At 33.6% G+C, this 26573-nt stretch overlaps 1 protein-coding gene across 5 annotated transcripts in view; it reads right to left on the minus strand.

Annotated features, from left to right (window-relative positions):
• The window catches only part of LOC126738042 (vacuolar-sorting protein SNF8), a 71993-nt gene that overhangs the window by 7278 nt on the left and 38142 nt on the right, over positions 1-26573 (minus strand). The window contains exon 2 of one of the 5 annotated variants that reach the window (XM_050443209.1): positions 22930-25460. The exons of 3 other annotated variants lie outside the window; for them this stretch is intronic. In XM_050443209.1, coding sequence (XP_050299166.1) covers positions 23792-24943 — 1152 coding nt within the window. In that variant the 5' untranslated portion in view covers positions 24944-25460 and the 3' untranslated portion in view covers positions 22930-23791. Of the gene's footprint in view, positions 1-22929; positions 25478-26573 lie in introns of those variants that run through there. One more of the 5 variants, XM_050443208.1, reaches the window with a different exon arrangement.

A 26573-nucleotide genomic window follows, 5' to 3' on the forward strand; every position in this document is an offset into this window, starting at 1 on the left:
AAAACTCTTCTTCCGTAAATACGGTCGCCCCTACTGATGAACTCAGGGTGTGCTCGTGATCCTATAGAAATTGCATCCCAGATCATGCAGGAACCGCCTCCAGAATATGGAGGCATATTCTGGTCTCATCTGAGAACAGAAGAGATCCTCATTATACCAACGTTCAATTCAGATGATCTTAGTCATGTATATAGCCACTGCTCGCATCTCACGGAGCTGTCGTTGCATTTGAATGGCATTAAGGCGACGATTTCTCAATGTTGTTGACACTATAAAGCGATTATCACGAGCGATTGTAAATCACCTTCTGCCTGTTCCAGGCCGCCTAAGAAAGGATCTAGTCTCCTCATAATGTTGCCACACTCTTCGAACCGCTGCGCGTTGTTGTCTAGCAACAGCACGTTGACCAATTCCATTTTCGATTAAAGCAATACCTTGGACGGCATTTTGTGGTATAGTATATGCATTAAACTAACATCTAAACACTTTCTCGATACTGTTTTTTCTATAAGTACAAAAATGTTTTAATTTCCGCGCTATTAAAATCACGGCTTGGCAATGTTGGATGGCGCATAAAATTGAAATTTGCAAAAAATGTGTCTAATTAGTGGTTCCTCCCGGCCGGAGTGAACAAATACCGACCGATCAAGTTTGATGAGTGCCATCCCTATCTATATTTTTGTAAGTCAGTTTGTAATATTTTTTACTGTTTGATCTTTTTCTTTGTGCATAATTTATGAAATAAATATTTTTGTTTTTTGCACAATTGATGCTTTTTATTATGGCGGAAAATAACGAATTGTAGGTCAATTGCAAAAAAAAACAAAAAAAAAATGCTAAAGAGGATTCTAGATATCTTCCAAATTTTCAATCCAGATTTTAAACTCTGGATAAAAATGTGAACAATTTTAAAAGTTTTCATTTTGAAATTGTGTCCTTGGTAGAGGATGCAAACTTACCTACTGTCGATTTATCGTAATTTATTTCCCCAACCTTAATTAACTAATCAAACGATTAAAATTGAAAAGCGTGATGGAGTTAAATTGCTAAAAATTGAAATACCCAAATTTGATAGCGACATTAAAAAATGACCGACATTTTTTGATCTCTATAATAGCCTTATTCATAAAAATTACGGCTTAAGTGACTTAGGCCGTCGTCCCACCCAAGATACGCGACGGCGACGCGAAGCAACACCCACTCAAAGACAAGGCCTTAGTGCTTGGCGCGTGACGTCATCGATGTGGGCCACCGATTTTTAAAAACCAAGGGATTTCATATGCTAATATCTCAATATTTGGCTTATTTTAAAAATGCTAGGAATAGAATAGAGTTCAGGAAACATTCAAAGGTATGTTTTAGTTCTGGTTGAATGTCAGGTTAAATATTATCGAAGCCACCGTAATATAGAAAGCCAGAAACATCATCCCACTCTCCAGCAGCTACGTCACGTCGAACGTCTATTGCCCGAACGACTTGACTTCCTCGCCCGGCCCGGCATTAGGTATGCGCTCGGTAGGAAGGCATTAGGAAGTATTAATAATAACTTTTAATATCTTTAAATCTCTAATATCGGACAGATATGAAGAAAACCGTGGAATTCTTATGTCAGATCATGTAAAAAATGCGGTATTTAAGTTTTCAAACATTTTATTGAATAATTACCGAAAAGTCTAAAATAATACAATCTATGCCGCCAAACTAAAAAAAATTATAGAGAAAAAAAAAACAAAATATGTCCAAATCAAAAGATGAAAACCAAAGACCAGAAAAAAAAGAACTTTCCAGTTTATAAAATTAATTTATTAAATTTTTTATTCTGTTTTTATCGAGTTTTTTTTGTCTAGCTATTTGAGTTTTATTTCTGTTGGTGTTTTATTAAATTTGTGTTAAACCAACTTTCATATTATTATATTTATTATTTCATTATAATTATATTTATTTTTCTTAAGAGTTTTGTATTTATGTTTTAATTTATTATACATATATATTTCGGAAGGTATTAAAAGCTTGTATGGGTTATTTGCCTTATATTTATACCTTGTTAAAGAATGTTATATTTTTTTATGATATTTTTGTTTTAATAAAAAAATATGATTTTATGTATTTTGTACTACTACCAGCACACTATCAATTTTAAACAATTATTTAGTATTTTATTAAAATTGCTTTAAACAATCTTACATTATATCAAATTTATTATTTTCCTAAGAGTTTTGTATTTATGTTTCAATTTATTCTATTCTATATATGTGCATACATAATAGAATAGAATATATATACTTATATATACTATAGAAATAATATACTTTGGTAGCTATTAAAAACTTGTATGGGTTATTTGTCTTATATTTATAGCTTGTTGAAGTATTTTAGATTTTTTTATGTTGTTTTGTTTTAATAAAGAATATGTTTTTATTATTTGTACTAACACACTTTCTACTAACACACTATTAATTTTATTAAACAATATTATCATTTAAACGATACACAATGATAATATTATGATTTTAACAGCGGTAGTATTGAATAAATACGGCTATAACATACGAACGACACGGGATAGTCAGACGTTCGACGTGACGTCACGACTCGAGGGTTCTGGCTTTCTATATTACGGTGGCTTCGATATTATGGTGTAATATTAAATGCAGAATCCCAACTCCCCTACATCTGCACCAAAATTCAACATATGTATTTAGGTATTTATAATAATTTTTTTATACCACCAAGTAGTAAAAAATGTTATATTATATACACATAAATACATATATTGACTTTAAAAGCTTAAAAAGTTGATCAAACTCCAGTTCATGTAATTTTTTAATTGCAGAAAAATAAGCACATTTTTTCTTCGAAGTGTCAAAATCAGGAAAATAAAATTTTTGGTCTGGTTTAGAGTTAAGCCAATTATTAAATAACATTTAAATAAGTGAACTGTGTCAAATAGGTAAAATAATGGTCTCTGATTATCTATGGGATGAGGATAAACAATGCTAAGTTGGTCTGCAGTTGAAAAATGACTCATGACTTTCCCGTTAATGGCATTATTATCACTTATAACACAAAAAACTATGTACCCAATCTCCTCTAAATTTTCAATAATTGTCTTCATAAAATTATGAAGTATGTCTGATGTAATTTTGGAGATGGGAGCTATGTGAACTACTTTCTTAAAGCTGGAACACACACTTGTAATCATAAAAGTAAATGCCGAGGAAAATAGAGACTTATTATTGACTGATGTTCCAGTGATATTACCGCCTTTATAGTCCATGTAAGGGTCAATATGAATTTCATCAAAAAGTAGTGTCACAAATCTCTCATGATCCTTTAGTAAACTAAACACATTTTGGGCATAAGTTAAAAACATTTTTTTCTTCATCTATGTGGGGATCAGTCATGTGTTTGTTACAAATCCCCATTATAGTTTGAGGATGTGGTAGAATTAGGGATCCATACCTAATTTCTTAAATACTTGTACGCATGAGGACTAATAGTATAAATTATAGAAGTCAAAATTATTGGACTACTTGAATATCTGTACCTTTCCTTTGCAGTTGTAAGCAAAGCTAATTGTTCACAAATATCTAAAGCACACACTATTTTGTTGTCTTCAATGTTTTCAAAACTTTTTAGTATATTTGACACAAAATCGAACACACATTTTATTTTATTTATGTCACTTGATGGTTTGACATGATCGAGAATAGTATTGCCAAGGGAACTGGTAGCAGTATTTGGATGTAAGTCACAGTCGGGGTTGTCATTATTGGTAACATTTTCCTCCAAAGGCACGGTAATAATAGTAAGGTCTATTGCTTCAGGTATTGCATATAAATCATCTAAACTATGGGATTTTATGGTTATCAAGTATATGGAGTTTTAAATTTCGATGTTAAAACACAAACTGGCTCGCTATATAAAAAAGTTTCAACATTTAAATTAAAATTAAAAACAATTGCCCAATTAATGCATGGACCAGGTGTGTATTCAATTTTAAAAATTTGTAGCTTTTTGCTGTCTTGAGACTCACTGTGAGCAGTAAACCAATCTTTCGGTAGTTTAAAAGCAGACAATTTTTCAATAAACTCTTCAAAACTGTCAAAATTATTCTGTTTCTCATGCTTGCCAAAGTCAATTTTGCTTAATTCAAGGGCTTTTGCTAAATTCAACTCGTCAATATTTTAAAACCTTTCATCTTTACTTGGCCGTATTTTTATAGTTTTTGACAAATAACTAGGGTAATTTAAAAAAAATAGATGGTGTACAGTCTTCTTTTAGCTGTGGTTTTAGTAATTCTATTGTAAAAATTTTACCTGTGTTGGAATCTGGAACTTAAGTACTCTTTATTATACTACCTTCAGGAAAATGAGCTTCACATACTTTGATGTTATTTGTGGGCTCAAAGTCATCTCTGTGTATGGGCTTTTACCCATTTCGCCTTAGATTTATATCCTTAGGAAAATTGAAGACATGCACTTTAGGTCCGTTTTTATAGTTTCCGTTACAACCCGGAACACAACACTTTTGAAGCATATTTACACTTTGGTATTAACTAGCCGAACTAGGAGAAAAACATTAAATTAAACACGAACTAAAGTAATAAAGTCTGATATAAACAAATAAAACCGCGGCGCGCCGGAGAAGAGAACCGGTTTTTTCGAGGATTTTTCTAGTCCGAAAATACATTTTGTGATTTAAAAGTACGCGAAGGGTTTATATAAATATAACATACACGTTTCGCGGAAATCAACTGTTCCGATTTTAGAAAAAAACACAAAAATGAGCTAATGTTTACTGCGGATCTCGTCAGAAATACCGGCAACCACAGAACATAAATATAAACAACCTAACCTCTCGTTTCATCAGGTGGCACAACTAGTAGATGCGCCACTGCCAGATTTATATAGAAAGAACTCCTATTGGCAAGTAACAAGGCATTAGATAAATGATAAAATTTGAAAAAATAGAAGTTTAAATTATAAAAAGAGAAATAAGGATGCACTCTTTTTTTTAACTAAATTTTAAAGTAAAGAGCAGTTAGAGATGTAGATTTAATTATTTTAAGATAGTAATAAAGCATCCTAACGTTCACGGCAATCTGCAAAGTCTGGCAGTGTTGTAGGCAGCCTTCCGTGGACGAACAACGGCAGCATCAACAGCTGAATTCACCCGAAAATCAACCCGAAGTGCCTGGCCCAAACGGGTGACGTCACGGGCAAAATTTTTTGGAGCGCTTTGTCCTTTTGTAGAGGTGTTATTGCGCGAAGGCGATACGATTTCGCCTGGACACATTCAGACGACATGCAGTTGCCCCACCAAAGATACGCGTTTCGTGTTTCCTACGTTTAGTTGTTCAGTTTAGTTCAAAATGTCATCGAGTGAAGACGAGGATGTGGTTGCAATGTATTGGTATTTGCGGAATAAAAAACAAATAAAAGAAAATGGTGGGTGCATCCAGTGGACACGTCCAGTCTCCCGGCAACACGAAGGCGACATGCATTTGGATGTGTCTTCGGCGCAGCGTTGGTGGGGACAAAATGATTTTAAAACATGGGTTCGACACGAAAGATATACGCTGGCGACATCGCGGAGATGTGGCGTCGCTGTCGTGTATCTTTGGTGGGACGACGGCCTTAAGATTTCCGAGAACTTATTGGCCCTAGAAACATCTAATACTGAAGTAGAATTTTACATGATTTAATCTTTTATTATAAAAAATACCTTCTTCCAACATTCCTACATATGAAAGTTTATTTAATTTTCTCGAAAAAAATTGTTGTGATCAGCTGCTGAAAATAGTGTAATTACAAAGAAAACCTCTGTTTTTTAATAGGTCAAAAGCCCATTCACTCCTTTTCAATCAAAATCTACAATAGAAACTGTTGCATTTTTTGTAAACATGGTGTTCATTCTTTAACAAAATGTGAGGTAGTTCATCAGGTAGATATTGAGAGCAGACATGCATTTGTTAAAGAAGTTGTTTGCAGCCATCTCATGATCTGGATCAGTGTAGATCGGAACGGTCTTGCCATGAGTGTGGCAAGCATTGTTGCATTTTCGTACCAAACCAACTAATAGTGAAACTGACAGAAGTCAAGCTGTCTGATCTGTTGTGAGTGATCCCAATCCTATAACAGGTTTAAAAACTGGATGTAGAAAATTCTAGAAGGGCTTCTTGTTTGCCTCGGCAGTTGCTACTGTGTCGGATGTGGACAATAGTGCGCTAGTCAAGCGATCTTTATAACCGAATCTTGTGCTACTCAACTTCGTTTACCAATATCTAAGTGTTCTCTGTCCATCTGTGGGTTAAACAATATATCCATGTGTGCTTCCTTGGGTACTATATCTTTAACCATAATGCCTTATCAGCAGACCAGTCCAGTTTTTAACGTTAACGCGGTAATTATTTCAAAAGTTTATAAAAAAATTGAATTCTTCCTGTGCCGGAAAAAATATGGAAATATTTGGAATCACTCAATCTTGGTGATCCAGAACTTAATAGTTCTTGTGATGTAGATATCTTATTAGGAATGGACCTGTTTGCCGAAATTTTGCTTCTTGGATATTATGTAAAAGGGCAAAATAGTGGCCCACATGCCTTAAACACGGTTTTCGGCTAGGTTTTAATGGGATGATTCATCAGATATGCCCATTTATATCCGCAATTAGTTGTGTAACTTCCTTTGGAAATCTTGCTAGTACCCTCAAACAATTCTGGGAAATCGAGCATGTACCATCATCAGACATATTCAAGAAATGAACCTGGAAGGTATATGGTTCAATTTCCATTTTTAAATATTCTCCTAGGTTGAATGAATAGCGTGTAGCGGTAGAAAGATTTATGCTGGTGGAAAACCGCTTACGGAAAAATTCTTAACTTAAACAAGCTTACGATAATTTCATGAATAATTACCTAAAACAAAATCATATGTCCTTGGCAGCAGATGATTGTATTGATGGTAAATTTTATATACCTCATCTTGGCATATCAAAATAAGGGACCGATAAAATCCGTGCTGTTTTTGACGCCTCTGCTAAGACTACTAATGGCCAATCCTTAAACGACATTTTACTTGTACGTGAAAAATTAAAACGTGGATTTGAGCTCAGAAAATGGGCAAGTAATAAATAACTCTATGTTGAATCAACAGCCTGAACCCCCTGTATGATGAAAAATTTTCTGGTCCTACGATTACAGTGGTGTCCTAGGACAGACTGTTTTTTCTATAAAATCGAACCAGTAACGTCATTTTGTCACAAGTCTTTTGGGCCCTGTGGTCTCATTCGCCAAGCACTTGCGATTTTGTGGGCTGAAGCTAATTGGGATGAAACCCCTTCTGGACCCATATGTGAACAGTGACAATGTTATATTGACCAATTATCGGAACTATCAACTCTAGAACTTCCTAGGTGTTCTGTTTAGGAGAATCTTTGTATAGAATTACACGGTTTCTGTGATGCCTCTGAAAAGGCATATGCTGCTTGTATCTACTTGAGACAAGTAGATTCTGGTGGTAACAGCTTTTTTAATTTTCTTTGTGCCAAAACCCACGTCTCCCCTCAACAACCAACGACTCTTCATACCTAGATTAGAATTGTGTGAGACCCATCTCTAATATGAACTCATGATATTTGTGAGCAATAATTTAGACATTGACGTTAATCGTATCTTTGCTTGGTGTGACTGTGTGGTCGCGTTAACATGGATTCGATCCTCCCACCGGTGGAAAAGTTTTGTGGCAAACAGAGTTACAATTATTCAAGATAGAAAACCTCCTGCGTGCTGGTTTTATATCAAGCGTGAGCAAAATCCCAGTGATTGTGCCTCTCGTGGTCTTCTTCCGCCTCAGTTTTTAGACGTCGTATCATGGTGGGCGGGGACTGATTGGCTTTCTTTGTCCAGTAATGCATGGCCAAACCCTATTTCTATCCCTGTTTTGTATGAGAATATATGTCAGGTTGAGAGAAAAGTTGTGTGTTCCTGTGTGTGTTTTGCTTACTACGAAACTTAAGACTAGGACTGACTCTTCTTTTCACACCATTTAGCATATAAATGCATATTGTCTGAGATTTCGTAAATCTGTAAATCCTAAGGAAGAAAGGGTTTTTGGATCAATGTCTTTTTCTGAAAAGTATAACGTGGTACCATACTGTATAGGATTGTGCAAGGTTTAGAATTTGCTGATGATCTGAGAAAGATTAAACAAAATCAAATGTGTTCAAAACCTTTAGCAAAACTTTCACCATCAAAATCCCTCCTTACAAAACCTCGAACCTTACAATATTTATTGGCTCAGCACTTTTGGATATTTGGAATTTGTGGAGCCATTAAACACGTGATTGCTATGTATAATAGGTGCTTTTAATGTCGATTTTATGGGCGCCGTGGGAGATGTTCAGACATATAGTGAGCAAGGAACAAATTTCATTGGTGCAAATAAACAAACCAAAACTCATTTTAAATGTTATAGGTCACCAAACATTAACCTATGAGGAGTTTTCAAAGGGCTATTGGATCATCCTTTGGTTAAATTGTATCCCCTATCAAGCCAATAAAATTTTTGAGCAAGCATCTAGTTTCATAGATTGTTTATTAATTTTTTTTTAATTTGTTTTCTTTATTTTTTTTTTTGGGTTAACTTTATCTTATAGGGTCTTTACGTATATCTCGTATATCTACCTTGTTAACGCTGAATGCAAGAATTCCATTCTATCTATATCTTTTCGAAGTCGTGACTCGATTCTTATCCAAAATTGTACAATTGAGATTATGAAAATATGCAATATAAAATATGCAAATTTAATAATTTTAAACGCAATAATTGTAATATTTCACAAATTTGTTATTTTCGTTTATGCTACTTATTTTCGTATAGTTTACATCGAGCCGATTTCTATGCACGCAAGATTCTATTTTATAAGTTATTATTCATATATTTAGTATATTAATATATATTTCTATAATATATGTGATTTTATAATGAATAAAATCTAAAATCAGATAAAGATAAAAGTCACTCATTAACTGTAAGACTACAGCAGGGTACATGATGTTATAAGAGGAAAGTGGCTGTGTTGCACGTAGAATAGTATGAATAATCAAACAAGATATATTCAGTGCAAAATCTTTATTATTGGCCGAACAGAGCGCTTTCGGCGTATAAGTCATCTTTAGTGCTAAATGAAAGCAGTGGCGGCTCTTCATTAGGTTTGCGCAATATTTAAAAAAAGACAAATATTATTAATTAAATTATAAATTCTTTTAGCTTAAACTCTTTACAGAAAAATCTTGCGGCCTTTTCACTGGCATCTATAGTTTCAACCCCCACATTTGTAAAGCACGAGCCGCCACTGTAACATCAGCTCTATTAACAGAATCTAGTAAACACAAAGTTTGTCCTGCTAACAAGAAAATCACTACACAACCCCGGTGGGTTTTAGTTATAAAAAAATACTGAATTACTTATCACTTATATTTAACATTTTATAGTATCTTTTCTACAAAACGAAAGAAAAAGCCAATGGCTCCCAAACTGGCAAAGCCTTCACAAGAAGAAATTACAGAAATATGCTCAAGATTCAGAGAGTTGCAAGAGAATAAATAATTTACTACACACACTCTTTATGCAACTTTTTGATTAAATTAAATCTGACAAAATTGCACTTTTTTTCAATTGATTTTTTTTTGTTCATTTTTAAAAGGTAATACAAATACAGAGCGCGATTTATAAACTTTTCAGCTCCCGTTGCCGCTCCCGTAGTCACTTAAAATATTCAAAACTGTACTTAGGTACCAATTTACAAAACTTCATTAAAACTAGAGATCACATCTGGATCATAATGCTTTTATTAATTTAATCATTTTTTAAATAAAAATGTAAAGGTAAACAAAATATTCTTTTTAAGATAATTACTTTCCTAGCCTTCTGCTCTAGCAAAAATTATCACAGCACCTCATCTGACATCTCTAAAAAATTTAAATCCCAAACAAACTAGAGATACACCTACCCTAATTATTACTATTAATCTTGTGCATTATTAGATCTGGTAAAAAAGGTTACATTTTATTATATTGTAACTTAATTCCTATTAAATTTTCATTCAAACTATTCTAATTCAATGAAAAAGGCAAAAAGCCACAACCGAAATGTTCGAAACGGACCTGAAACACGAGATTTATCACATTAATAGGAACAGGGGTCTTTTTGCCCAGGGCTAAATTTGCCGCTAAATTTACGACCAATAGAAATACGTCAAGCCTCTATGTGCGATACAGCTACGTGATTGGTCATCGACTGTTCTGTCGCCAGACGTTAGTACAAAATTGGGCTTAAGTTCTATTCTGGTTAATATATCTATGGCAGGGGTTAATCAACTGGTGACTAATATAACATTTAAGTGCAATGTGAACATTGTTTCTTTCCATAATAATTATGAGACCAGCATTTCATGCTTAGTGGTTTCACAGATTGGTGATAATGTTCCTAGCCAGCCTATAGATATTTCTCACTTTAAAATCCCAAGTCATTTAAAATAGGCAGCTCCCTCTTTAAATGAACCAGGAGAAATTGATATTTTGATAGGAGCTGAAATTTTCTATAGTTTGCTTTGTAAAAAAGTCTTGGTGAAAATCAACCTGTTATACAAAAGACTAAACTTAGAAGGGTATTTTCTGGCAGCATTTTGGGTCCTGGTAATACAAAAAGGTTATGCAAATTTGTTAAATCAACGCCTAATATTGAATATGAATTAAAAAAATTCTGGCAAGTTGAGGAACCTCCTCCGATTGTAAATTTTCTGGTATCTGAGGAAGATGTTTTTTGTGAAAATTTGTTTAATGAGACAACATATAGACATGCTGATGATGGAAAATTCATTGTGCAGCTTCCTTTGTGTGATTCTATTAATAAATTGGGATACTCTAAAAGTCATGCGTTGCACAGATTTTAAATAAATTCAAGAAGGTTAAATAAATTCTATCTTAAAACAAATGTATTTTTCTTTTATAGAGGAATATGAGCAGTTGAAATGGTTAATGTGTGTAAAAAAGTTAAAGAAATTCTCTTTGAGGCAGGTTTTAACCTGAGGAAATGGATTTCAAATAAACCAGAGGTCATTGATGGCATTCAGGGATCTGCTTCAAACGATAATGTAGTTTTTGGTGAAAAGGATTCCAATAAGACATTGGGATTATATTGGTCTTTTAAAAAGGATGTTTTAAGGTATTACATAAATTTTCCTACTAATGTTTCAAAAGTTAATAAACGAAGTATCTTATCGGATATTTCAAATATTTCTCTTCAATTATATTTCAATCTTCGATCCTCTCGGATTACTAAGTCCTGGCATAACATTGGTTAAAATTTTGTTATAAAGGCTATGGGAGTTAAAAATTTCATGGGATGAATCTTTGCTATCCAACCTTGATTTCTATTGGAGAGATTTAAGAAAAAACTCCTTTACGTTAAATGATTTTGAAATTGAACGACAAGTTGTATGTCTAGAGCCTATAGAAATTCAAATCCGCGGATTTTGTGATTTGAATTTCTACATTTAGTATTTTGTGGTACATTTAGTGGAAATAATCAAGAGTTGTATGTCTCTTAAATTTAATGCTGTGTTTCTCTGGTGTGATTCCAATGTGGTGCTTAATTGGATTGCAACATCTCCGCATCTCTTACAAACTTTCGTTTCAAATCGGGTTGCACAAATCCGAGAGAAAACTAATGCCAATGATTGGTTTTATGTGAAGTCTGAGCAAAATCCTGCTGATATCTTTTGTTATTGGTTTTATATGAACATGAAAGACTCTTACACGCTGGTCCGCAACTTTTATTGAGCTCTACTACTCTTAAGTGAAAAATATATTAAAAATTTGAAAAATTATTAAAATAATTATTTGTATGTTTTAGTACTAAGGCCATACACCTTGAATCGGTGAGTGATCTTACATCAACCGCTTTTATTTCATGTTTTAGACGTTTTGTATCCCGTGGGGGAATTCTTAATGGGTCAAGCCTCTGAGTTAAAAGAGCTTTTTTAAGGGGAAAATATAAACTGGAAATTTATACCAGCTCATTCGCCAAATTTTGGAGGGTTGTGGGAAGGTGGGGTAAAGTCTTGTAAGCACCATTTGAAGCGTGTCCTGGTTTTATATACTCTTCTTACGCAATGTTTATATACATTTTATTACGCCGTGTTTATATACTCTTCTTACTCAAGTGGAGACAGTTTTGAATTCCAGGCCTTTGGTTCCCTTGTCTCCTAATCCTAATAATTTTGATGTCCTAACCCCCGGCCATTTTCTTATTGGCAAATGACTCACATCCTTACCAGATTGTGATTACTCTGATTTAAAAGAAAATCGCCTTGATAAGTGGCAGCAAAATCCAGAAAATGTTTTAACATTTTTGGCAAAAGTGGTCTAAGGAGTACCTGGCTGAGCTGTAGAATAGGTGTAAGTATAGCTGAGCTGCAGAATAGGTATTTGAAAGAAAATCAAATAGTGGTTATAAGGGAAGATAATTTGCCACCATTGCTTTGGCAACTGGACCGAATCGTGAAGCTGATCCAAGGACCTGATGGGAGATGCCGAGTAGCAGAGATTAGAACTCGAACTGGTGTCATTTAACGTTCTTTGTCTTAAAGTTTATGTTATTGTAAAATACAGTCCATTTTTTATTGGTTATTAAAATATATACGTAGTAAAGGATTTGTTATAATTTATTGGTGGTTTAATTTGCCTTTACTAAAACTAAAAAATTACGTACACATCTCCTGTACACATAGTCAGGAAGGACTATTCAGACCTTTTTGAAGGATTGGAGGCTAAATGTGACCAAAAATAATATTCCAAAAAAACCAGTCGTTATATAGTATTGATCATAATGAGCCATGTCAGCAAAAATATTTTTAGTAAAATTAAAGGTATTTTTCATATTATGATATATATTAATTGTGACAAAGAATTTGCTTAATTGGTAATTTAATTTTATAACATTTATTGTAAGGGGGATTGATTCAGATTGTTTTATGATTAATTTATTGAATGTGTATATTAACACTTATAAAGTTTGAAGCTGATGTTAGGTATCCGGGTTAACTCGAAGGGTTGTTGTAAATAACTTGGTAAGCCTTGAGATCTGCCGTGTTAAAGCTAGTGTTGAGTAATCTAGATAACTGAGAAATCGTTGAAAGTCTTAAAAATTTTGAAATCTAATTGCAGCAGTGGCTATAGTTAGTCAAGCTTGCTGAAGTCTATTTACTAACCATTCGTGGACATTATCTGTTTATGCTCAGTCGCGTATTGTACACTGTTTCCCATTTTGGATGAGATTGCAGGATATCTCTGTCATTTCTTAAGATATAGTTTTGCTGTTTTCGCGACCCTGTATCATTTTTTTCTAAAACTTTTAGAACCACAAACAGAAATATTCAAACTAATTTTTTTCCTGAAATACAGGGCAAAAATTAAAATGTTTTGATGTCACTTTTGGAGATGTTATTATTTCGCAGGCCTTGTATAAAATAGAAAAAAAAATTAAACTGCTTATATTAGATATTTTTATACGCAGGGTATCCGGAAAAAGGAGGCCAATCCGCCGTCTACATATAGGGTGGACCAAAATAATGCGACTTTCGTTATGTCATTTTTCGTTCGTCACCTTGGAGAGGGCACCACCTGCGGTATATTGCATGTGTTAAAAATACCAAAATTTTTTTGTACCCCTGTATAATAAAGTTCTAGTAAACAATTCTAATTATCCAATCTTTTCTTGTAAAAAAAGTATTCTTAGTAAATGTCGGCCTGAGAATCCGTTTATTAGATATCTTAATTTTAAAATCTAGATACTTGTTTCTAAACAAATTGGCTGCCCTCGGGATCCAGTAACTTTTTACGTACTGTCAAAGTAACAAATATAACGCTTCTGACGCTCTTTACAAGCTTCTCAATTACTCCTAAAATAAATCTACGTTTTTTAATTACATATTTGTATTTGGTGTGTTTTCTTACAACTTATAAAACCATACTGGCTCCTAGACCAAAAAATGTACCCTTTTCCGTAATGGCGGATATGTTTTTAATGTTTGGCAAGTTTTAAATATTGAATAAATTTGAATCCTCCAAATAGGACTCCTTAGTACCCAAGTGTACTTTGGCCTCCTTGTAGGCCTAGTAGTGGACTGTATTTTCTTTAACCGTTACCAAACACCGTGAAATAAAACACTTCCGGTGAATTGTTTAACACAGTTTATTAATCCTTAAAACTCGTATTAAACAATCCCAACTGCGAACAGAAACTTATGAAACTAGATATTTAACAAAAAACATTTATTTGCAATACACATGCAATTTTTATTATAGCCCGAGCGCTATTACACGTACTTAATATCGGCGAGTCAACAGACAGACTGACTATTTTTTAATAATACATCTTTTATTTTGGCGGTCTGCGGGCGGGGTGGCGCACGGATGAAGATGAGATACGGATCGGCAAGCTTCAAACGACGCGGCTTTTTTAATACGAACTACGCAGTGAGTAAACATGCCAACTTTGTTGATTACAAGAACACTCAATTCAAAAAATTAAATAGGTAAAATTAATTGGCGCTTCAACATTCTCCCCCCCGTTGAAGCCCCTGGTTCAACCATATTTATTATTCCTTATCAAATGGCAAAGGACATAACTTTGTTATGGGACGTATAAACTCTCCCTCTTTGGTTCTTATTTTTACCATTCGAACCTTACTATCGAAACCTGGAACCGCTTCAATCACCCGTGCCAATACCCATTGCAAAGGAGGTAAGTTTTCATCTTTTACGAGAACAACCATATCCCTTTCTAAATTTTTTCTTGACACATACCATTTCGGTCGATTCTGAAGTCTAGTCAAGTACTCAACTGACCATCGAGTCCAGAAATTTTGACGAATTTTTGAACATAACTTCCAAAAACTTAACCTGTTTTCGGGTACATTGGATACATCTCTTTCAGGAACGGACGTTAAAGGTTCACCTATTAAAAAATGTGACGGTGTTAAGCAATTCAAATCTCTTGAATCTGATGACAATGCACAAAGTGGCCTTGAATTAAGAATTGCTTCAATTTCTGGTAATACCGTAGTCATTTCCTCGAAAGACAATGTCAAATTACCTATAATTCTTCTTAGATGAAACTTGGTTGATTTTATCCCCGCTTCCCACAATCCCCCCCAGTGTGGGCTTAATGGCGGAATAAATTTCCATTTAATTTCTTTACTTGCTAAAAAAGTGTTAATATTATTCCGATTTGTTTCATTTTTAAAAAAGAGATACACTTCTTTCAGCAAGTTATTTGCCCCTTGAAAATTAGTTGCATTGTCGCTATAAACTTTACAAGGACAACCACGTCTAGCTATAAATCTTTTCAACGTATATATAAAACATTCAGTGCTCAAATTACTGACTAATTCAATATGAATCGCCTTCGTTTGCATACACACAAATAACGCAATATATGCCTTTGTAGTCGTAGAACTTCTAAGTCTTGACTGTTTGACATATATCGGCCCTCCAAAGTCAACTCCGGTATTTAAAAATGGACGTCCAATTGAAATTCTATCCAAAGGAAGAGAACCCATAAGCTGTGCAGAAGTTTGCGCTTTAAGCCTATAACATTTGACACATTTCCCAATTACAGACTTTACTTCGCTAAGACCATGGATTGGCCAATACCTTAACCTTAAGTTTGCCAATACCGCCTGTGGTCCAGCGTGAAATCATTTCAAATGTTCTGCCCAAATAATTAACTTTACCACGTGATGCCTCGATGGCAATACGATTGGAAATTTTTGATTGTAGTCAATATCCGCCTTGGATAATCGACCATTAACCCTCATTATACCATTAGTGTCTAAAAATGGATTTAAACACTTTAAAGAACTAGTCTTAAATATTTCAGAATTATTGTCACCATCATGACAATTTAAATACTTAATTTCTTTTGAAAATGTCTCAGCCTGTACAAGTTTTAAAATTATATTTAATGAACGTTTAAGTTCGTCAACTGTCAGTGGCCCAGATTCCCTTTTATCAAAAAATCGAAAACAATACGCAACAGCCCTTTGCAACCTATTAAAATTCGAGAACCTTATCCAATCAATGACCTTTTGATTTAACTCTACCTGAGTTAAAGCTATTTTTCGTTGCTCTGGCAGACCTTCAGTAATTGAACATTCCTCAGGTAAAAAATCAATTTGTGAATCATAAAGAAATTCAGGGCCCTTCCACCAAATTTTATGTTTTAAAAGTTGCCCCGACATTAAACCCCTTGACAGGCAGTCTGCCGGGTTGTCCTGAGACGAAATATGTTTCCACTGACAATTCAAAGTCAATTCCTGCACTTCAGAAACCCTATTGGCCACAAAGGTGGTCCATCTACTTGGTGACCCTTTTAACCAAGCTAGTACAACTTTGGAATCCGTCCATAAAACAACCTTAGATATTTTAAGATTTAAAATTCCCAAAATTTTAGAAGTAAGGCGAGATACTAGAAGTGCTCCACAAAGTTCAAGTCGTGGCAATGACACTGTTTTTAAGGGAGCTATTCGTGATTTCGAGCAGAGTAAATTACAGGAAACATTTTTGTTTTTATAAATAGCCCTTACATATAAACAGGCCCCGTATGCTTTCATGGAAGCATCCGCAAATCCATGTATCTGAATTTCAGCAATATCCGAATTATTAAACAGACAACGAGAAATTTGTAATTCAACTAAACATTTAATATCTGCCGAAAACGATTTCCACTTATCTAAACTTGTTGATAGGAGTTCCTCATCCCAATCAACTTTACTTGCCCAGATTTCTTGCATTAAAATCTTCGCAACAACAATCACAGGCCCCAACAAACCCAACGGATCGTACATCTGTGCGATTTTTGATAACACCAATCTTTTTGTTATCTTGATTTCAGTTTTATAAATTTCATCTGGAACAGATATTTTAAAATAATCCTGAGTTGGAAACCATAACACTCCTAACACCTTATTTGAAAATTCATTATCCAAAGAAATGCATTCACCATCCTCGTCACTACCAACATTCTTTAATAAAGACAAATCATTAGCACACCATTTGTGCAATTTAAAACCTCCAGAGTTTAACAAACCAATCAATTGCTCCTGTAGTTCTAAAATTTCCTTTTTAGAATTTGCGCCGCAAAGAACATCATCAACGTAACATTGCTGTAAAATTGCCCTTGAAGCCGCCGGAAAATTACACATCTCATCTGTTGCCAATTTATTTAAGCAACGAGTTGCCAAAAAGGGAGCCGAGTTGGTACCGTATGTCACGGTTTGCAACTCTATGATTTTAACTGGTTCATCTGGCTTTTCCCTCCATAGAATATTCTGGAATTTTCTATGATCCGGGTTTACCTTAATCATACGATACATTTTTTGGATATCAGTCACTAAAACATATAAAAACGTTCTGAACCTACAAAGAATATCAAAAAGTTCCGGCTGAACGGAAAACCCTTTTAACATAACGTCATTTAGTGAATATCCTGTTGTCGTCTTATTTGACGCATCAAAGACAACTCTGAGTTTAGTTGACACAGCATCCTCTCTTACGACACAGTGATGCGCCAAGAATACCCTTTCCTGTTCTCCGAATGAATCAGAATTTACTGAGTCCTCTTTTATGTATTTTCCATGACCTAAAGTTACATATTCATTTATGAACTCCTTATAATCAGAAAATAACTTTAATTGCGTATGTAACCTTTTTTCCAAATTTTGAAACCTTTTCAATGCTAAATCATACGAATTACCTAACTTTAAGTATCCATTTTGTTCTCTAAATGGTAAATCCACCTGAAAAGATCCATCATCCAATCTCTTATAGGATTTAATAAATTTTTCCTCACACAATTTATCTTCTGAGGATAAAAACCGTTGACCTGATATCTCTTCCATTTGCCAAAATTTTGGAATTAACTCATTAATGTCCTGGCCCTTAGAATGACTAAACAAATTTACACTTAAATTATTGTTTGTGCTATTTTTAATACTATTTTTCTGAACTGACTTTACCGGCGCATTTCCACAAATTAACCATCCCAATTGAGAGTTTTGTAGAACTGGCAGACCTGACCCTAACCTAATTAAATCAGGCAGCACTAAATCAAAGTAAAACTCTGCTGAAATTAAAATATCGATATCTGATGGCTTGAAGTAATAAGGATCAGCCAATAAAATACCTGGTGGAATTTTCACCATGTTTGTTTCTATAGAAACATGAGGCAACTTACAGGTAATCTGATTTAAAACTGCAAATAACACATCTACCTTATAGTTAGTAACTCGAGAACTAAATTAACAACCTCATTAATTTCTGTGACCTTATTTCCTATACCACCTATTTTAAATTCAGTTAACTTACAATTAACATTTGTTAATTTATTAAACAACTTCCTTGTTATGAAACAGCTCTGGGACCCAGAGTCCAACAGTGCCCTAGCCTCCAATTTATTGCCATCCGGACAAATCAAATTTACAATTGCTGTGGCCAGTATAACTTGTACATTAGAATGAGCCACAGCAGCTAAGGCTTACAGGCTCCTCTAGAATACCCATATCAACCCCATGACTCACTCCAACAAACTCTTTCCCAAAGTAATCCTCATCTGAACCCAACTCCAACTCCGATTCTTGAATTTTATTCAAATTCCCAGAAACCCCTAACAAGGCATTAGAATTAATTTTATTTTTAACATCAGGTTCATCTCTTTTTACTTCTTCACCTTGACCTTGACCTCCATTTTGTTTACTATTAAAACCTTCCCTATTACCATCCCAAGAATAATCATGCAATAGTAAATTGTGTCTTTTTTTACACACTTGACAAGGTTGTTTGGTACAGCGTGAAACTGAATGTGAATTATCTAAACAAACGTAACATAAATTATTATTTTGAACTATCAACCTTTTTTCCTTTAATGACAAGTCAGCAAATTTAAAACATTTAATAAGTGTATGCCCAACACGATTACAAAATATACACTTATTTTGAACATCATCCCTATGACTTTGCCCTTGAGATAACAGTGTATGTCTTGTCGGTTGCTTAGAGTATTTATCCCCCTTTGAATGCCCAATACTATTCCCTTTATAAATTTCCCGAGAACTTTCCCCTTCAATAGTTTCTAAGGCAACACAACGCCTTTCCAGAAAATTAATAAATTCTTCACATGTTGGCAACACTGAATTTGAAAAAGAGGCATTTCTTTCTAACTCATATGCCTTATGAGTTTGATAGTCTAATTTTTGAGTAAAAAGAAAAACAAGCAGTACATCCCACTCCTTAACAGGCAAACCCAAAGCTGTCAAAGAATTCATATGTTGTCGAACATGAGTTAAAAAGTTTCTTATTTGTTTACCCGAACCCTTTGCAAGGTTAGGTGTATCCAACATACCCCTTAGGTGAGCATTAATAACTACCAGTTTATTTTCATACCTACTCTTAAGCAAATTTAAAGCATGTTTATAATTGTCATTTGTTAAAGTGAGGTCATTTATTAATTTTAATGCTTCTCCAGATAAAGCACCCTTTAAATATAAAAATTTTTGAACCTCATCTACATCAGCTGTATCAATAATTGCATTAAAAAGATCAATAAATGATTGCCACTCTTCAATCTTTCCCGAAAAAGTTGGTGTGTTTAAATGTGGCAACCTCGCATTCCTAAAACTATTGTTACCGGAGATTGAAACGGTTCCTTCAGGGACAGGGGCGGAAGATTGTTGCAAGTTTGCCGTCCTTAAATCCTCTAACCTTTTAATACTATCCTTTATTTTTGACCAAATCGTCAAATATTTAGTTTCCATCAACTCCCTATCCCTAACCTCATCCTCATCCAGTTCCTCTATCTGAGATTGAACCTCACAATATTGTTCAAAACTATTTTGTAAAAAAGTTTCCCTAGTAGAAAATTCACTAACTTCTACATTGTCCGAATTTACATTTATGTTAACATAATTTTCTATCCTAGTTATTGATCCTTTAAATACACCTCTTTTCTTTTTTAAGGCTTCCATTTTTATTTATTTTTTTAATTAATTTATTTTTATTTTATAATTAATTTATTTTTTCAACCTTTTACCCAAACACTAACCTAGTATTATTCTAAGTCACTTTTCACTGAATACATTTTTAATCACTGCTTAAGCACCTTTTTTAAACCTTCATAAACACTGGTTTAACCTTTAAATATAACACTTTGAAATTAACCAATTAATTGTAATTCTTCTTACAAACGACAAACTAAGATGTCTAAAACTAATTAAAAAATCCGTTAGGTGTATGTATACCTTAAAAACAAATTATAAGTTTCTTACTAACTTAATAAACATACAACCTTTTCCATAAACCTAAACACCCAATTTTGTTATAACACACCTTGTGTATAACTTATTTTAAATAGAGTAAATATGCTTTTAAATCTTTAACACCCAGTATTTTAATTATACAAGTAAGTACACCCAGTGTGAATTTAACCAAACTTATAACTTTAGCATCTACTAAATAAGATAAATACCTAAATATCTTATAAACCTAAAACCGCCTAAAACACCCAGTGTGTTTTTAATTATATTATTTAATTAACACAATACCTAAAATTCCTTAATTTTTAAATTACTTAACACCCAAATGTGTAATTTTTAACAAATCCCTAATATAAGACCCTGTGCCTTATTTTTAAATTAATGTATTGTCTTTTAATTATATTCCTTTTTGGTATGTCGTAAATAATCCCAAATTCCAATTCCTTATATCCTGGTAAATCAAACTTGCAGCAATCAACCCCAGTGGTTTTCCACAAGAGACCCAAATAATAATGAAAGATCTGACCTTATGTTAAACTCCAGTTTCCAACGGTTCCAGTTCTCCAGTTCCAAACCAAACTGACCAAATCCAGCTCGATTGGACCATGATAAATTTGAATCCTCCAAATAGGACTCCTTAGTACCCAAGTGTACTTTGGCCTCCTTGTAGGCCTAGTAGTGGACTGTATTTTCTTTAACCGTTACCAAACACCGTGAAATAAAACACTTCCGGTGAATTGTTTAACACAGTTTATTAATCCTTAAAACTCGTATTAAACAATCCCAACTGCGAACAGAAACTTATGAAACTAGATATTTAACAAAAAACATTTATTTGCAATACACATGCAATTTTTATTATAGCCCGAGCGCTATTACACGTACTTAATATCGGCGAGTCAACAGACAGACTGACTATTTTGTAATAATACATCTTTTATTTTGGCGGTCTGCGGGCGGGGTGGCGCACGGATGAAGATGAGATACGGATCGGCAAGCTTCAAACGACGCGGCTTTTTTAATACGAACTACGCAGTGAGTAAACATGCCAACTTTGTTGATTACAAGAACACTCAATTCAAAAAATTAAATAGGTAAAATTAATTGGCGCTTCAACAAATATTATTGTAAACGGTAAATACCTCTCAATTCTTAACTAGGAAAATGTGACTCCAATGCTAGTTTAGCCGCTAGACGCTATACCCAGACATTGCCAAACCGATTTCATCCCAAAAGAAAATATTTTTTAAATTTGATTAACTGCCTAAGGGAGACTGGTTTTCAGCGAAAGACGGAAGGGTAATTGCAGCTGATGTTGTGCGGTTCAACCAGGGCAAGAGGAAGAAATTTTAAAAATTGTCTAAGAATCACCAAACATTAGTACTAGGGTTTTGGCTGAACGGGTGAGAATTGAGAAAACCGAGACACATAATATTTTACGGAGTTCAACAAGTTTACCCATTTCATCTTCACCCGAATACCCGACGATCCCGAAGCAAGACTTGCTTTTTGTAGATGGTTATGTGAAATCAATAATATAAATGTGGATTTTATAAGGGTGATTCTGTTTACTGACGAGGCCACGTTCACGAGAAACGACATGACAAATATCCATGACGCACACATATTGGCTGAAGGGAATCCTAGGGCCATAATTAAGACACATCATCAAGTGGGCAAGTGTTCTGGATAACTTTCTTTTAGGGCCTGTCATTTTACCAAGTAATTTGACTGGTGATTAATTTCTGGTGTTTCTACGAGAAATACTGTCCGATTTGCTTGATGATTTGCCTCTAAATTTAAGATAAAATCTTTGGTTTCAACTCGATGGTGCTCCGGCTAATTTCGCTATAAATGTTGGGCACTATTTACATCAAGTATTTCCTAATCGCTGGATTAGTAGGGGTCGAAATGCTCCTGTTTCCGGGCCACCGCGTTCACCCGACCTTACACCTTTGGATTTTCCAGTCTGGGGATGTATGAAAGACTTTGTGTATATGGTTCTGATTTTAAACGAGGATCATTTAAAGGAAAGAATAATTGGAGCTGGAGAGTATTTCAGGTTGAAACCAAATATTTTTCAAAGCCTTAGATTTTCATTTATAAAGAGGGCTGGTATGTGTATACAAACAAATGGAGGTCACGTAAAACAAATAATTGAGGGTTATTATTTTATGATTTTTATTATAATAAGTAATTTAGCATTAATTTAGAAAAAATAATTTATGTTTATTTTGTTAACTTGTTAAAATGTATCTAGATTTTAAAATTAAGATATCTAATAATCAATCAATCAATGCCTTATTGTCAAGAAATTATTACAATTTGTAGACAAAGCTGTAAAACAAAAAAGACACAAAAATACAAACAAAACACAATTAAAGAAAAGAAAAACAAAACAAAATTTAAAAAAAAAAAAATAAATAGAATAGAATATCTACAATATATACAGATTAATACAATTTCAAAATTGTAAGTCAAAAATATCATATTAAAATATACAATTTAATGTATACAATGTCAAAAAAAAATCATTAAAAAATCTCTCTATGTTAAAAAAAAAATGTAAAAAATGTTTAAAAAAGTAAAAAATTATAAAAAATCCTAAAATAGCTACACAAAGCAGTATACCTAAACATGTACAGATAGTAAAAATACATAATCAGCTAGTCCGAAATTTCAAATCAATGATTACAAAAAAAAATCGTTAACTGTGTAAAAAGCTCTCTCCAGTAAGAATGCTTTTAATGCTTTACGAAATGCAAAAAAAGATGTGATGGATTTAATTTCCAATGGCAGATGATTGTGCATTTTTTTTGCATTATATAATATGGAACTTTTGACCAACTCTGAATGTGGGGTAGGCAGGTATAGATCATGTTCCGTGTTTCTAAGTGGATAACTATGGGAAGGCCTATCAGATGCTGAACCGTGTTTGCGTATTAGACAAACGGACTCAAATATGAATAAAGATGGAAAAGTTAATATTTGAATTTTTTTGAAGAAATGCTGGCAATGACTTCTGTATTTAAGTCTCAGTGTATAACGTAAAGCTCTCTTTTGTAGTCTAAAAATACGGTCAAATTGAGTTGCACTACATGTACCCCAGAATGGAAGGACGTATCGAAAGTGCGATTCAAACAGGGCAAAATAAACTGTTCTAGAAGTAGACAGGCTAAGCTCCTTAGAAATTGATCTTAACGCAAAACAAGCGGAACTTAATTTTCTTGATAAAGAGTCAATAGGTGTGTCCCATTTTAACGAGTTGTCAACAGTTAGCCCTAAAAACTTTACAGAATCAACTTCGTCGATTGTTGCGTTACCAAGTACAAAAGATTGCAAGGTATTTTTATAGGACAACATTTTAGGTTTGGAAATGTTGAGACATAGGAGATTAGTAGAGTTAGGAGTCGCACTATGATTTGATAGTAGTTAAATCACTTGATACGGTTCTATGAAGTGTAGAAATATCCGGATCACTCCAGGTAAAACTAGTATCATCAGCAAATAGACAGACTTTACCGTTAATATTTAGATTAGCAATGTCATTGATGAAGATAAGAAACAAAATAGGGCCAAGTACGGAACCTTGAGGCACTCCACTTTGTATTGGCTTGCAAGAAGACATAGTCGAATCAATTCTCACAGCTTGACTTCTGTTACTGAGATACGACTTAAACCATTCAAAAGGCGCTTCTCTGAACCCGTAATATTGCAACTTTTTTAATAAGATGTCATGATTAACACAATCAAAGGCTTTAGAAAAATCACAGAAAATTGTTGCTGTAGGGTGTTGGTTGTTTAAGCTAGAGTATACATTATTAAAAAGAGAAAACATAGCATCATTTGTGCATTTGTTATTTAAAAATCCAAATTGATGGGAAGTAAGTATTTTATATTTTAGCAAAAATGATTGAAGTCTTTTTCTAACCAAACTTTCAATAATTTTTGAAAGTGTGTGAAGAAGAGCGATAGGGCGATAGTTGGAAGACTGATCTTTGTCTCCTCCTTTATGTAGTGGAATTATTATCGCCAACTTAAGGCAGTTAGGAAAAACACCTTTTTGAAAAGACTGATTAATTAGAGTAATAAGATGACATAATGTACATTCGGGCAGATTTGAAAACATTTTGAGAGTAAGTCCATCAATTCCAGAAGAGCCTTTGTTTTTGATTTCCCTAATTGAACTGCAAAGCTCTGGTAACACTACGGGCGTAAAGAAGAAGCTGTGGAAATTCTCATTTGCAATGGGAAGATATGAAAGTGGACCATGGGAAGGAGTTATGGTACTCATTAAATTATTTGCCACATTTACAAAATAATCATTTTGTAAATGTGGCAAGGTTCTCAGATGAAGTGGAGTATTCGACAAAGAAGGCTTATTTCTCAAAGCATTAACAATCGACCATGTTTTCTTAGCCACATTTTTAGATTTAGCCAGTCTCCTATTATAGTAAATATCCTTGGCGGCTTTTAAAGTTCTCTGATAAATCTTTTTGTAAAGTCTTACGTATTCATGAAAAAAAGCGCTGTCTGCAAATGTCTTAAGATGAGATAATAAGCGCATGTTCTTAGCAGATGTACGCAAGCCTTGGGTAGACCAGGGGTTATGTTCCTTCTTTTTAAGAGGTCTCAAAGGAAAGGATTTGTGAGAAAGACTAGATAGCGTTTTTACAAATCTAGAGAATTCTGAATCAACGTTGTCAGAAAGAATATTCCAGTCATAATACAGCCTAATTTGCGTGGAACATTTTTACTTTTAGATTTAGTTATGGAAAACTTTGTTAACACTATTTAACTAACTTAACAACAAAAATGCCTTTTTAAAAAATATTATTTTATTTGAAAATTAATTAATTTAAAATTACATGCTAATTGTCTTAGCGACTTCAATTGACTAACTCGATAATAAACAATGAAACAGTTTTGTTGTAATAAATTGCAGGGTCAGCAGCTAGTGGCTTCCATGGTTGTACAGGGTAGCTAGTCACATAACTCCTCCCTCCTAAAATTCAACTTCATAGGCTAGGGTGGAAGTTGAACATCTCCAACATTGGCAGGTTCTGGTCGACTTTTTCGAACATCTGGTATACAGGAACTTCTTGTAGCAGAAATAACTAGTTACAATTATTAATAATAAATAAATAAATAAATAAATATCGTCCATAAACTAGGGCTTCCAATTATTGATTGTTGTTCGATTAGGTAAAAGGGCGGATTTTGCAAAATTTGATGTTTTATAGCATGAAGTTTGTCCAAAGGTGGGTTTTGAAACTTGACGATTTTTCTTCAAAAGTTGGTTCCACGATTACAATTTAAAGCTTACAATTGGCTTATCGATCAGGAACTTCGCTCGATTGGTAACAATTTCACAATTTTGAGGTACGTTAAAAAGGAAACTGCCTTTTAAACGAATTGACTCAATTTGTTTATTACAGTTGAGTTTAATCACCTCTTGATTAGGAAGAATTCCAATAAACTGATTGGATTCTTCGATGCGCAGAATCTTGGATTTGGTAGCAACTACTTGGACCTTTTTGCAGGTGGAAGTATTTTTATTCTCCAAAAGCAGGATCTCACAGGGTGCTTCGTCAGTAATATCTTTAAGTATCATCTTCTGGCATATATATTGTTGTCTGGTAGCTTTCTTGCAAGGGTCGCTCGTGAAGGCATAGTATAGCTCATTTTTAAGCAAAAATTTATTTCGTGGTACAATCGCCTTAAATTGACTCCCATTAAATATTGGTGCAGAATATAAATGATAATATGTAAAAGTGAAAGGTTGCATAATTGGTATTTTTAGGAAATATGTTATTTTATTATTTAAAATATAACATTCTATATCGATAAACTTTTGAATCAAAAATGTGTTTTCTAATGTTACTACAAAAGGTAACTTTTTATTATTTAATTGTTTTTCGAGTTTAAGGAGCTCATGATATAAATCTTTTGTTTTTATAATACTTGGATGCATCACATTTATTTTTGCAAAAGAGATAAAATTTTCAATATCTTGTAAAACAGAATTAATAACTTCATATAGATTAATTAATTGATCTAAATAATCTTTGATAACCAAATAATGTCCTTCAGATCCTAAAATCAATCAGAGTAAATATCATTAATTTTATTTTCCAATATTTTTTGATTATTTATAATTTTGCTTATCGTACGTAATATTAAATTGATCAATAACA

The sequence above is a fragment of the Anthonomus grandis genome, chromosome 6 (assembly GCF_022605725.1).
Source record: "Anthonomus grandis grandis chromosome 6, icAntGran1.3, whole genome shotgun sequence".
NCBI classification, from domain to species: domain Eukaryota; kingdom Metazoa; phylum Arthropoda; class Insecta; order Coleoptera; family Curculionidae; genus Anthonomus; species Anthonomus grandis.